Source organism: Morchella importuna, assembly GCF_003444635.1.
Source record: "Morchella importuna strain M04M26 chromosome Unknown Morimp01GS045, whole genome shotgun sequence".
Classification (NCBI taxonomy): Eukaryota; Fungi; Ascomycota; class Pezizomycetes; order Pezizales; family Morchellaceae; genus Morchella; species Morchella importuna.
Genome location: NW_025763442.1, coordinates 308,545 through 322,809, shown reverse-complemented (window position 1 = coordinate 322,809; position 14,265 = coordinate 308,545). Strand labels below are relative to the sequence as shown.

Genomic DNA, 14,265 nt, shown 5'->3' with positions numbered 1-14,265 from the left:
TTCCATCCTTCCCACCATCATCCAAACTTCCCAAACCCTTCTTCAAAGGACCTATCTACCCATCTGTCCGGTCCTACTTCCCACACCTCCATACCCCACCAGTACCTACAGAATTAAGTAACCATGCGCTGCCGCATCCGCCCAAACAACAACATCTGGTACTTCCACCAGTTCCGGCCCGCCTACACCACCACCTACACGCACAACATCCAGCCATTGACGCAGGAAGTGCTGGACCTGTTGGGGCTGGACATGGCCATGTTTGAGTAGATGGATAGGATGGGCGTGCGGTTTGCTGCGCATGTTCGTGTGACGGATTGGGAGGAGGTGGAGCCGCTGTCGTTTGGGTTCTTTAAGGCGGAGAGGGGGGTGGTTGGGATTGGGGGATAGGTCTCTGTTCTTTTTTATGTTTTTATTTTTTGGTAGGTCTTGCTGGGTAAGTATTTGTTGAGTATTTTTGCCTCGTGGTCTTGAAGAGGTGGAAATCGGTATACTTGTCCTTTTTTTGAGAACGTTGTTGACGTTTTTTTTCTTTCAGTGACTTGATGTCGACGTCATCAGTACATAAACACTCAATCTTTTCCACCTTCCCAAAGTCATAATCTCCAGAGTTACGGTATTTACAACCCCCAATTCACCTTATCTGTGACCTTTGCTAATGTTATAATATAGATGCCTATATATCCTCCCGGCTCTCACTCCCTCTTCCATTCCACCAACTCCGAAACCTCATTAGTTCATAATTGTTCTATATATAGTAGCGCAGCTATATATATACATACTTTCATATTGTATTTCGTTATGTTTATTTACATCCATGTATTGCTACAGACCTTTTGGATGTGGAGAACTAGGAAATTCAAATGTAGCGAATAGTTGGAATCTTAATATAAATAATTTTCCTCATTTGGCCACATCAGGCCTATTTTATCTAGCCATATATCATTTGTAGAGCTCATATAGCGATACGTATACTACAACCCCACACCCAAAGAAGAATGTGCTTTTTTTCTTTTTCTTTTATTCTGCAAATGCTTCTGGTTATGCTAATCATTGACGCTGATTAACAGGATGCATTGACGGGCTACTTACCTCTCCTCGATATCTCGAAGCAGAAAAATTTGGAGTGTACAAATTGATTCCGTCTACATTCCCGGGTTGTCTACTACAACCCTTGGCAAACTTACCAGGTTCGTAGGAAACGTGCATCGTGGTCATTGACATTTGCAGCCCCCTCCTCCACCACCACATTCTATGTAACTCTCCTCTCCAGATTAAAACCTCTCCCCCGACAAATAAACCACTAATTCTCTTATCTCTTATTAACAGTCAGATTTATCTCGTGTCTTGGCAACCAAGTGGGCTCTTGAATCTCAAGTGAGAGCACTTGAATCACGAAACTCCCCACTTGATTCTTCAACCCAACGATCGATAAAATCAACATCGTCAACCATGCCGGCATGAAAACGGGGTCTTCTGCTACATAAGCACAATAATTCGCACTTCTACAATCTCTCTACCACCATCGATCATCATCACTATCACCATCTCTTCACAATTGCCCAAATTCATATCTTCCCATATTGACCAATTCTACGTCTGCTAACCCATCTAACCACCCCCGAACAACTAACAAATCCTCCACAATGCCGTCGAACACATCCTCCGAAAAGGCCGCTCCCCTCATCAACACCCACAAAGAAATTATTTACACCAACTACTCCCCCCGATGCCCCAATTGCATCTCCGCCATCCGCGCTGCTGGCTTCCTCGCCTTCGAAACCGGCGACTACACTCCAAAGGACATTGGACACTCCGAGCACCGTGACAGCGACCAGGCATCCGTCAGTACTGATTCGGAGGTAGGGTATGTCCCCCGCGAGGCCAACGGAAACTGGAGGGTCGATATCATGAATAAATACGGCGTCGGGCTTAAAATGGAGAGGGCAACCCGGCCAATTTCCCCAGTCCCACCATCCCCATTGTCGTCTCCGCCGGAGAGGAAAGCTAGCTACGGTCTTGTTGGTTCCAGCCATGATTCGGAGTCGTCTACTCGTGGATCGAGGACCTCCTTGAGCTCAAAGACCACCACCTCTGGTTCCGTCTCGACCGCTGGCGACTCTACAATTGGATACTCTACAGCTGGATATGGCTCTAGTTCTAGTTGCAAGTCCCCAGCCCGTGGGTCCGAAAAACCCCCTACTCCGAAGTACACTGCCTCGAAGCCCGCACCCATTCCAACCTCCGGTGGTAGTTCTAGCTCTCTTTCGGCCGCTACCTCGCGTTTAGGAAGCTTACTCCTGGCTCCTCTGTCTTCTTCGAAGCACAATCCTGAGGAGAGTTTGAGCAAGGGGGAAGAAGCGCGGCTGAAGAAATTGCAAGAAGAGAGTAAGCTTCGATTTCTCGAACAATGTCCGAAACGTGACTGAGCAAAAAAAAATACAGTGTGGGTCACCGGATATGAACTCAAAGCCGCAGCCAGATCTCTTTCCTGGCTGCAGTGCTGTGTTAACTATCTGTACCCTAACTGGAACCATTGGCGTTGAAAAGAGTTGTGGTTGGGAAGAAAAAAAATTAAAAGTGGATTTTACGCGTCAATTTTTTGCGAGGGCGTTGGTGGTGTTAATTTATCTCGTGAGTTTAATTTGCGTGGAAAGAAGTTACATAAACACTGCGACTTGTTCTGAGTGCGATCTAGAGCAGCTACCAACCACCCTTGAATGTTCAGCTTCGAATGATGGATTTGCTAACAGATATTCAGTCGATACTTAGAAGGCGGACTGCCGAGTGCGAAGGAAAAGGAAGGGTGGAATTGCATACTTGTTATCATTAGAGAAGCTCGTTTTCAATGTGATTGATTCGCTCAAGTTGGCAGATAACTAGTTATTTACGATCGATCGAGTGAACAGAAGTTCGAGAGTTGGTTTGGCCTTCATATTAAATATATGGGGTACTACCTATACGCCCCAATATCGACACGTCCTCTAGCCCTAGTGCATACATCTTTTCCACAAAACTTTACGTGTTCCCCAAAAACTATCCTCGAGTGATACCTCATGTTCGCAACCAGGCAGTGAGTTCATCAGCCCACCTGTCCCCGCTACGCGAACTCTTCTCGCAGTATTATTTTCTCATTTTTCATAGCTACTTATGTACATAGGCTTAGCTCACGCTGAGCCACATAAATTCCCGTAAAAGGAACATGCAAGTCACCGAAGTAATATAACCAATAGACCCCAAGTCCAGAAAGTAATTTCACGTCCGACGCCGATTTGCACACAGCTATCTCTGACCACCTCGTCATTTCGGAGGCGCATCAGTTGCAATTAATTCCTACAATAATCGACACAATACCGACTTGCGGTATACAAATACCATATGCGCATTTCCTGTGTCTCGGCGAAGCTTTTGCGCTCAAAGTCGGAGCTCCACCCAGAGAGAGCTAGTTCTCACTACATTAACTCAGCACCCCCGCCAGAGGCACATCGGTGGAAATGCCTGTGGACAGTTAAATATGTAGTACTTAAAGTTTCAGCAGCGCCAGCGTCCCACGAAAAACGTCCCAATACCCCCTCACTACTTCTACATCACCAGCCCCTCCTCCAGCGGGTATCTAGTTACTGCGAAAACCTATCACGCGAGAACATGTATTACTATAATTTAGACTCAAACAGAATTATCACATAAAATTAAAAAAAAAAAATATACAAAAAGATAGCTTGATAATACTAAACAGTTAGATATTATCTCTCGTCAAAGGTGATTCCGTTGCGGGGAATTGAACCCCGATCTAGTCGGTGAGAGCGACTGATGCTAACCATTACACCACAACGGATTGTTCAGATTACAAGATTTAGTTTATTATATTGAATTTTAAGTATGCGCCCAGAAATACTGGGAGAGGCTGCGAATTTTAAGCCTTGTATGCCTTATTCACTGAAGAGCCTTAAAAGAGCCTTATTTGATGAAAAAGGAGCATCTGGTGTAAATACTTGAGCCATTTGATAATAATCACTCAAATATAATGCTTATACATAAAATAAGCCGTATATATGCATTATTTTGAAAGACTCTTACACAGGAAAAACCCTTATCCCAGATTAAGGCTAATACCACCATTTTTCGTGAGTAAGGCCTTATTTAACGTTTATTTGACAGTCATTCGTTACTGGAGGCTTATTTTTTACCCATTCAGGCGGCAATATATGTTGTTTTCGAGAAGAAAAAAGTGCTACTGTGCAGAATACAAGGTTACTTAACAGCAACAAAGGCTTGGAGATAGCAACGGAAAGTGCGAAAAAAAATCGACATGGGACAACGAGTCCTTGAACTCACCCAATCCATAAAAAATTAAGAGGTCCTGCCCGGAGTCGAACCGGGATTACAGGAATCAGAATCCTGGGTGCTAACCATTACACTACAGAACCATGCTCTCGCACCACACCATGCATTACTTGAACCACAACAGCAAAACCGAGTAACACGCCGAAACAGCGACGTAACCGAGTGACATCCCATGCTTTCCTCCCAAAGCGGATTCCGTTTTCGGTCAGTGTTGTAGACGCCCTGCCCTAAAGCGGCGAACTTGGCCGATTCAGCTATTTACAAGTGCGCGAGAACACTCACGGCACCTCGCAGCTTCGCAAACTCCGAGTGGGATAGATACGCTTTATCATATTACCCTAATTCACCATACGTACATGCAAGTTCGTTTTTCCGTACCGTAACCTCCACCCTGCAGCTCATACATAAATACCGCACACCACAAATTAAAGAGAAAGTGAAAGAAAGTGTTTTATAGGAAAATGTACTCTATATACACACGACGCGAGCCACATCAAGCATTAATACTAAAATATAAGAGCACAATAATAAAAACGGAGTGATTTTCGTCACCACGATCACAATCACAGTACATGCAAGAAGTACACATAAACTCAGAGATATCGATATCGATTTTAGATACAACCGTACGTCGAGACCTGAATATAAAAGAAGTAGGCAAGATCAAGATATAAAAAAAAGGTATCACAAGAACAGCACAAAAAACGGAGCAGAACACAGAATAAGCATGGTCAAATAACGAAAATGAAGAAGAAAGGCCCCGGATATAAATCAAGCAAACAAATAAAAAAAAAAGAGGAACAACAAAAAAACTCCCCTCCCAAAATACAAAAACAAGAAAATAAAAGAAGCAAAAAGGGGTTTAGACGAAAGAATTAAGTTTTACAATAGAAGATAAAATAAGAAAAGAACAGCGCCCCGCCGCCTTTAATTCCCAGCCCAGCCCAGCCCAGCACCACCCCCAAACCCACTACCATGTATCAAATCAAATGATCAAAATATAAGAAACGAAGACCGGGGCAAAAAAAAAGCAAAAAAAAAGATAAGCCAACAATATTTCAAATACCGAGAAGAGAAAGAGAAAGATAAAAAAAAGCCCAAGAAAATAACCCCCCGCAACCCGAATTTTTGTCAACCTGCAAAAAAAAGCACAAAAGAAAGATCCGAAAGGCAAGAAAGAAAGAAAAAAGACAAAGATAGAAAGAACAAAAAGGAATAAAAATCCATATGCACCCGCAGCACCCATCCTATATACTCCCAGTTCCGTTAAGCTATCCACACGACGTTTCGCTTGTATTATTTCTAAAACGTTCCATCTTCCTCATGTTCCGTACACTCCGGCACACTTGTGATACTATCCGTGCTTCCTCTTGTTTTTAATGGCGCGACTGAATCGGAGGCACCTCTCATCCTCACACCAACCCCTGGCCCTCGTCCGCCCGCACTGATAGTCCTCACGCCCGCCCCAGCACCATCAACACTAGCGCTCTTGATACTTCTATTATTAGGCCTTATGCCCGTTTCTGCAAAGTCTCGCTTCAGCGCAGCGTTCCTCAGCGCCGTGACCATCTTCTCTTTATCATCCAATCGGGCCCTCAGCTCTGCGATCTCTTCGTCCTTCTCCCTCAACAGTACATCCCATCGGCCCTCCGGTACAAGCTCGGACGAGCCGAAAAGACTCGGTGGCTTCTGCGGTGGGCCAAAGATCATGCTTGCCCGACTATTTGAACTGCGGCGCGCTTGGAGGAGACGTTTTTCCAGGGTCGCGATATAGCGGTTCTTGTCCGCCACATCTGACTGCAGAGCACGAACCTGTGCGCCAAGCGATGCGTTACCGTCACCATATTCGCCTGATGAGTCCTCGGTCGCTGTATCTGAAGTGGGACATCCGTTGATAGCTGTCGATATCGAGATTGTTGAACCTGTTGAAAAGGGTCGTCCACCGGGCGGGTGCAAGTTGGACATTGAGGAGCGGAAAGACAATGCGGACATATGGCCTGGATTGGGGAGCAACGAATTACGAGCCGAGTTGACACCCGATGATTTGGAGGAGAGAATGAGGCGGTTCAGGTGCTCGATGCGCTCTTTTAGCGCCGTCCGGGCGAGTTGGATCTCGAGTAGCTGCTCAGAGTGCTGCAGGTACCGTTCGCATCAGCGCTACATTCCAACATGCGAGGGGGGTTTGCAAATGAAACAAAGAGGCACAACACAACAGAAACAAAATATAACTCACCCTCTCGATCTCCTTCTCCTCTCTCTCGACCAAGTCCTTGTGGTCCGTCCCCTCCTTTTTCTTTTGGTCGTCTAGCTGCTGCCTCAGCTCCAGAATTTCCATGCGATACCTCTCCAGCAGTACTCTACTACCAGCATCTCCTACACCGCCTATGATACTCTCATCACCCTTCTTCGCATGCGAAACGATATTATTCCGTGCTCTCGCTGCAAACTTCAGCGTATTCATCGTTTCACCCGTATGCGTTGCGTTGAGAGCCGACATATTCGCCGGTGGTATTGCGATAGTACATAAGATGGATACGAGCGAGTTACCAGACAAAGCAGGTTGCAGCAGACGAGTCAGTTTAGAGTCACGATACGGAAGATGGTTCCCATCTTTGTCCTTTCCATTCCCCTCCTTGTCGACACTAGACAGTCTTGCGATGACTGTTCCGAGCGTAAGGAGAGACCTGTTGATATGTGAACCCTCCTGTCTTCGCTCCTTATTCTCCGCAGCTCTCTCGGACCCAGCCAAATCGATCAAACTTAGCGTTGAGACTCTCACCCCTCCGGTGATTCCTGCCCGTCGGTTATCCACCATTGTTCCACCCCCCGCTGTAGTGCCGGGGATGCGGTCTCTTGACTCAACAACGATCTGCACAACCGCGTGGGACCGTGAACTTCGTGCATTGAACTGCGTGCTGCCTGTTCGCCGTGCCAAGTCTCCCCGTGCTATGACACGCAGTAGCTGTGTCGGACTCTGGACGATCTCCTCCTTAAGCGGAGTCGCATATACCCCGCGTTTTGCGTCTTCTCGCAACTTGATCTCCTCACCCTTAATTTGCTGATCCAAGGGCACGAACCCGGCACCTCCCGGTTGCGAGGCCAGCAAGTCGTGGATGCGCTCGTTGTAGATTTCCAGATAACTTACCCTCAGCAAGAACTCCCTCGCTGGTGTTTCTCGAATGAAAGCAAAAATATCTGTGATGGCCAACGGGATGACACCAGGACTGCTCGTTATTCCCTGCATACTGAATGTTTTCCCGGTTCCCGTCATTCCGTACGCAAACACTGTCCCATGATATCCCTCCATCACCCTGCGTACCAGTCGTTTCGCGGAATGTTCATATACCCGAGTGTTGTTCTGCTCCGGCCCAAACACGTTGTCAAACTCGTATATCCCACCGTCCTTCCCCCCGTACCCAACCTTCCCCGAACGCCCATCTACAATCCATTCTGGATTGGGTCCTCCTCCTCCAGAGTCGGGTGCGTCGGGTCTTATCCTCACAGAGACGATAACATTCCCCTTCTGCTCTTTCTCGCTAGGGTCGCCTGATGACCCCCGCAGCTCGTCGCCAGAGCTCGGTGAGGCCTCTATTGTTGTCGCGCTTGTAGAGTAGCTCCCTTGGGCGCTACTACTCCGTGAGTGCGGGGGACTTAAATACCCGCCGTTGCCCCCACCTGTTATAGTCGTCCCCGCACCTCCGAACCCCGCACCCGGATTACCCGCGATACTTTTCCTATTACTATTACTCGGCGACCTCTCAAGGCCCTTACTCAACGGACTTGTCGGCGTTAATAGCGACTCCGAGAACCCCGATCCTGAATTTGGAAAGCTCGATCTCCCTCCGCTTTTCGGGGGCTGTGGAAATGACGCAATACTGACTACTCTTCGGGGGCCCTGGGGCGTGCTTGGGATCGGTAATGATGGTGTTGTCGGTCGGCCACCGTTGGGGACGATTGACAGGCCGCTTGGTTTTCGTGGTGTTTGTGGGAGGAGCGATACTTTTCGGAGGGAGGTGACTGAGGCTCGCGGGTTAAGTGTTTGTGAGAGGGCTGGGAGACCGGAGGCTGGTGCTGGTCCGCCGTAGGAGGCCCGTGGGGGCCGTGGTAATGTTGTGGTTGTCATGGTCATGGTGTGAAAGCGAAAATCTATCTATCTATCGTTTCGCAAAGAAAGAAAAAGCGTGAGTCAGTAAACACCGGGTTTGGGAAGGAGCAAGTGGGTAAACACGTCGTCGTCGATATTGTGGGTGGGGGTGCAGACTGGCAGGGCAGGGCAGGGCAAGGCAAGGCAGGGTGGTAGAAACTTCTTTCTTGCAAAGCTCTCCAGGGTGGTAGTAGGTACCTATTGAATGCAGTAGCAACAAACAAACAACAACCGGTAGAAAAGAAATCTAACACTCTTGTGCACTTTTTCCGGGCATAAGATCAGATCCTTCTTGCTCTTATTCCTTTCGTTCGTTTAAGCGTTTTCGTTTTTTCTTTTTGATTCCTTTCGTTCAAGAATGACTGAGACGTCGTAGGCAAGTTAAAAATGGGGCCGCAAAACGAGTGAACGGCTTCCAGAAAGTAATAGTATCACCACCGTCAAAAAGAAGGGGTCCCTAAAAGAAGAAAGAAGGGAATAAAAAGAAAAAGTGGAGCCACCAGTGGTCGACGCGGAGGACAGGTGGGTGGGTGGTGGTGGTGAGTAGGGATGTGGTAGTGAGTGACGTTGCGGTGAGAGAGAGAGGGAGAATTATCGGGCGATAATTCTTTTTGTTGCAGGAGGAGTCGAGGATGCAGGTAGGTTGAGATGCGAGGGATGGATGGGACGGACGACAGACAGACGGGGGAGATCGAAAGTCAACGGTTCTGCAAGGCAAGTAAGGGTCACCTAGACAACGTCAAGTCAGTCAGCACTGTAAATGCACATGTATGCAGCTATGTATCGCTTGAAGCTCAACCGTCCAGCTTTAGGGTGCTATGGCAGAGCAATGAAATTTTTAAAATTTGGTATCGACCCGACCTTCGGTCAATATAACTGGAAGACGGGGATATACCTTGCTCTTGAGTACTAGGTAGGGGGGGTGGACCAATTTAGAGATGTGGACTTGATGTTGGTTCTGTTTCTATCGAAAGTAGATATCGTACAGACAAAAGCAGTATGTAGTGCACGAGAAATGTCGAGCGGGCAGAGCGGCAGGGTATCAAACAAATTTACACCAATCGTGGAACGTACGGGAAGCAAGTGAGTGTTTGTGATCTACCACCGACGGCAAGATAGAGTATGGGGGAACTGCCGAGTGTGTAGAGCTTGGATAACGGCCTGCGAGTGATCAGAGTGAGGGGAAGACGATGATGATGGTGATGATGATGATTTCAGTGGTGATGGACGCTGCTGATTGTTCCGCACAGGCGAATACTGAAAAGACAGCGGGGAAGGGATGTGGAAGGGTAGAGAGGTGGAGGTAGGTGTGTGGAGCGAAATGTAGGTTTGTAGTAGACTCCGAGCAGGCAAATCAATCAAGCTGACAGGCTTTCAGACGATCCAGGATGGGAGGGCTTTGACCACACAGCGAGTCTCCCTCCTTGGACCCTTCTCACTCACTCGCTACCACTGGAAACGGGGAACGGTGATGAGCGGGCACGGTGGAAGAAAAAAAGTCTAGAAGGTAAGTGGAGACGAGACGAGATGAAGGATCTATCAAAATCAAATCAAGAAGATAAAAACCACAGTAACTCTGCAGCCTGCACTCGCTCGTTCGTGATCTAGACGAAGAGCGCACGAAGGATATCCAGGTAGAGGACGATGAAGATAAAAGATAAAGGTGAGTGCTGATCATGACAATGATACTGATGTGTCCTTCTGTTTTTGTTTACCTATCATCATCTATCGTCCTTCATACACACACACACTATCTATTTTACCCTACACTGAGGTATCCTCATGCTGTTTCCTGTTTTTTTCTTGCCCTCCAGCTGCAATTCGCAATGTTTCTCACCAACCAAAACATCTCTCCTCCAATCCAATCCAATCCTGTGCTATCCAATGGCGATAGCTACCTCATCATCTTCGCCCATCCCATGCACGCCGCCCCCCCTTTCTCATGAGAAGTTCATTCGACGAGCCCCCAAAAAGCAATTATAAATTTATATCGGTTTCTTCAGACTTGACCATTTCGCTCTTCCCCCACCCTCTTTGGGCAGCTTACCCCTTCACACGGGTCAACAAACCCAACCACACCCAAGCCAGCTATTCCCCTTCCGTTGCTAGCGCCGCCTCGGTTGTGCGGGCTGCCAGTCAGGGTCCGCTCCAGCGCTCCAACGCTCCAGGGAACAGGGCGAAAGGGATACCGAGGAATGCGGTGCCACCCATCCATCACCTCCAGCTTCCTCCCCCCCCCCCCCCCCCCAATCCCCTTTTTCTTGTGCTCCATATGCTGGGGTGTGATCCAGGTACCGGAGCTCTACCCATCTAGTATGTACTTCTACCTCATCACGCTCGCGGTCGATGCACGATGAGCTTCTTTGTGCACCTGAAGCAAACTCCCGTCTCCTGCATATGTAGGTACGATCTACCTCCCTACATACATGCCTAGAGTTCTCTACATCTGTACCTACATCAGACCAACGACCTCCTGGGTTCTTTGGGGATAGAGACATTGAGAAAAGAAAAGCCACCATCCTTCGCTTCAGCACCTCCTCGCACACTTCTTCGGCTGCCCTGATCTCAATTAGGACATTCGCACGTGCCAAGCCAAGAACCGTCCGTGCGGGAACCTGTGCGCCCTCCATACAGGCTCTCAATTTCAATTTCGGTGAGAAGAGCTGGGTGCGGCGTAGTTAGACATGTTGGACCTTTTTGCTTTTTGCATGTAGGTATTTGCGATTGCGTACCTGCAGTAGGGACTGTAGTATGTACTCCAGAGGAGAATAGTACCTACAGACTTTGGAATGAACCTAGGTTTTGGTGGTTTTGGTAGAGAGTAGCTTGCGCAATTAGTACCCACCTAGCCAGAAATTGATAAGTAATCCATCAATTCACAACCATCCAGCTCAATGATTGGGCAATTACATGTAGTTAGATGTAACTACGCAGGAGAGTGGCGATACCGACGGTGGTAGTGTAACAATATTCCGCGTATCGTGGATGGGCGTGATGCCGTATGTACGATTCATGGCTGAAGTAAAGTAATCCCCATACATGTACTTCTCAGTATGTAGGTACTCTCTCGCAGGAGCCTACAGCTGGTGGCTTAAGAGTGCATGAGAACCCAACATTGGTACGCTAGGGAGCGCGGATGCGATATTGGATGATCGTTTCCCCTCATGCTTATTTGTGACATCTCCATTCTCCTCTCCCAAGTGACAGAACAGGTACTTCTCATTACAATGTTTCCCCTCCAAATCTTTCCCTTCGGTCTTACTCACTTATTCCCCATAAACCCGTTTTGTTTGACGAACGCAATTGACCACACAAATTGCGTAAAATCGCAATTAAACACCCGTCCCGAAACACTCAAAACCGCCACTTTTTCCACACAACCTCCACCACCGTTGTTTTTTTTTTTTCCTCCGTCTACTTAAACGGGTCCACCACCCAGGTTATAGACGTAGTTTTTCTGCCTTACTTTTCCGCTTGCCAGGTATGCACTTGTTTGTAGAGATAGTTGAAAGGCTAGTCTCAGAATGTAAGACAACGCCGGTAACTAAGTTGATCGGCGAATTAACGTTGTATGCCACGCTCTCTTTCTAGGGCAGTGCTCGGGGTCGTGTCCGGTCCTGTCAATGTCGGGATGTGAATAAGGTACCCCACGGCGTTTCAGGTGGGGGATCAAGGGGATGAGTTGACTTCTCGGAAGGCATTTACCGGTTCATGGTTTTGCGGGCGGTGTGGTACGGCGTGGCATGTTATCGTGTGCCGCGGATACCAAATACCTAATTGAAGCGGAAATGGCGATCTTGGGTAAGATATGAAAGATTTTGCACATATCTGTACCACATATCTATATCTATTTGTGGGTTAGCTACGGCAGTTAATAAATTTCTTGGTCAGGGGAATACTTAGTTACGATGAGGGATGGGGGGGAGATCTTACACCAGCTCCTGGGTAAATTGATGGTCGGGCATATGTTCAGATTCGTGATCTTATATTTGTTTATTCATATGTACTTTTATTTCTGTACCACGCACCCAGGGGTCTGTGAATCGAAAGAAACGAGCCGACTGGTTTCCGAGGTGTTTCCCGCTCTCGTCATTGATTCATGGAGAATCACTCGAGATCTGCACGGCCAGAAAATCTTCTAACAGGGACCGTTTCTGACAGCTCAAACAAAAGTTCCTTCATACAGAAATAAACCTTGACATTAGCATGTTCCCACTCACATTTGTTTATGCACCTATCGAAATAGTTTGCCATGGAGGTTTAACCGTGAAAGGATATATCATGTTTCATATGCACCTATTGAGACTGATCGTAAGACGTCCGAGACCTGATACCACTTATTCTACCAGCAGCAACCACATTTAAGATCAGCATTCTAGCGACTTATTCACACTGCATTAGAAAAAAAACAAGTCCTGATACCAATGTTGCAACTGTATATATGATTTGCCTGAATTAACTCCCTTGCAGATTTTTAGCCATCTTGTCTTCGAATGTTAAGTTCTGCCAGGTCACGAGACAATGCCCAGACCAAATTCTGAGACACCGAATCATTGTTTATGGCGAACTCAAGGTTTCTAGGTCATGTGCTTAGGTTCTAGAATATGATATTTGAGTTCCTCGCAGCGGTGAATCCCGGGATGCGGTCTATATAGTGTTAGCTGGCCGCAAAACCAGTCTGATCTCCAGTATCATCATGATCATGTTTTGGTGACAGGGTGAAACACATCACGGAGAATAGAAGGCTTGTCTTAATTAGAGTACAGGCCGATGATAGACAGAGTTTGATGATGAGAGAGACTCAGAGGGTGTGTAGAAGCTGTAGTGGTTATGAGTTGACGTCGCGTAAGCCGCAGTTAATATAAACCAAGAACATGCGCAGCGGGGCCAGCTGGTCTCAGTTTTATGACGGCATGGCCGGTTTTTGATGATTGAAATAATTTCTAATGTACCTGGTAACGTATATAAACACCAATCCAGAGTTTGTATATTAATTTCTTTAACCAATACGTATATACCACATTATATATATATATATAATGTTAATTTCTTTATAATGAAAAGTTATTCTTCGTGATAAAAAACTATTCTATATTACAAAAAGCTATTCTTCGTGGTAATAAATTTATTCTTCAGCTGATCAGATTATTCTATGGTTCACACGACCGCGTAAGCCTCTAGCCTACATGTACTATCACGTCACGCAATATATATCCATGATAGCTCCAGAAAGTTACTCTTAGACCCGGTCTTCTGGGACATGAGGACGGAGACGGGTCGGGACACTCTTGGCACCAGATATATGGTCAAAAACATTCCCCGTGCCCTACCAAAATTAAAAGACCCAGCATCCCCGTCCCGTCCCAGCGGGCCAGGCCGTTTGAGAGTTCTGGAGGAACACAAGTAATTGTCATAGGTGAGCAGTCGAGTTCCCGGAACTTTATTTAGAAATCTACCGCTGTCCTCAACCTCGATGTTCCATCCAATTCCATCGATTGGTTCTTGACTATGTACTCTTTGACGTGACAGAATCGAGAACGAATTCCTCTAATCACCCGTGCAGAGATCTAGACGCAGACTGATCACCCTTCCTTCGATCCCCAGCCTACAGTGGCCAGTGCAGTGCGACATCCCGAATCGATGGGGGTATAATGAACTGGATTGTTCATAGACCTTACCTTGGGGTACCACTGATAGTTCTCACTCAACCGTCGGTGCCACCACTCAAACGGGTAGATACACTCCTGTGTAAGGCAAGAAGTCCATGCTGCCGTGCT

General features: G+C 47.1%; 4 protein-coding genes across 4 annotated transcripts; 2 read left to right on the top strand and 2 right to left on the bottom strand.

The window, feature by feature from the left end:
* Window positions 1-1,646: 1,646 nt before the first annotated feature.
* Window positions 1,647-2,429, top strand: LAJ45_10425 (uncharacterized protein; the record flags this gene model as incomplete). Its single annotated transcript, XM_046119950.1, has 1 exon — window positions 1,647-2,429. One exon carries the CDS (start codon window positions 1,647-1,649, stop codon window positions 2,427-2,429), a length of 783 nt encoding a protein of 260 aa, XP_045966928.1.
* Window positions 2,430-5,646: 3,217 nt separating this feature from the next.
* Window positions 5,647-8,473, bottom strand: LAJ45_10424 (uncharacterized protein; the record flags this gene model as incomplete). The annotated part of the gene is made up of 2 exons (XM_046119949.1): window positions 5,647-6,477; window positions 6,578-8,473. The coding sequence occupies 2 exons, from the start codon at window positions 8,471-8,473 to the stop codon at window positions 5,647-5,649; spliced, it is 2,727 nt and encodes a 908-aa protein (XP_045966927.1).
* Window positions 8,474-10,132: 1,659 nt separating this feature from the next.
* Window positions 10,133-10,845, top strand: LAJ45_10423 (uncharacterized protein; the record flags this gene model as incomplete). Its single annotated transcript, XM_046119948.1, has 3 exons — window positions 10,133-10,151; window positions 10,492-10,688; window positions 10,780-10,845. The coding sequence occupies 3 exons, from the start codon at window positions 10,133-10,135 to the stop codon at window positions 10,843-10,845; spliced, it is 282 nt and encodes a 93-aa protein (XP_045966926.1).
* A 208-nt stretch (window positions 10,846-11,053) lies between these two features.
* Window positions 11,054-11,502, bottom strand: LAJ45_10422 (uncharacterized protein; the record flags this gene model as incomplete). The annotated part of the gene is made up of 4 exons (XM_046119947.1): window positions 11,054-11,151; window positions 11,221-11,263; window positions 11,330-11,333; window positions 11,399-11,502. The coding sequence occupies 4 exons, from the start codon at window positions 11,500-11,502 to the stop codon at window positions 11,054-11,056; spliced, it is 249 nt and encodes an 82-aa protein (XP_045966925.1).
* Window positions 11,503-14,265: the final 2,763 nt, after the last annotated feature.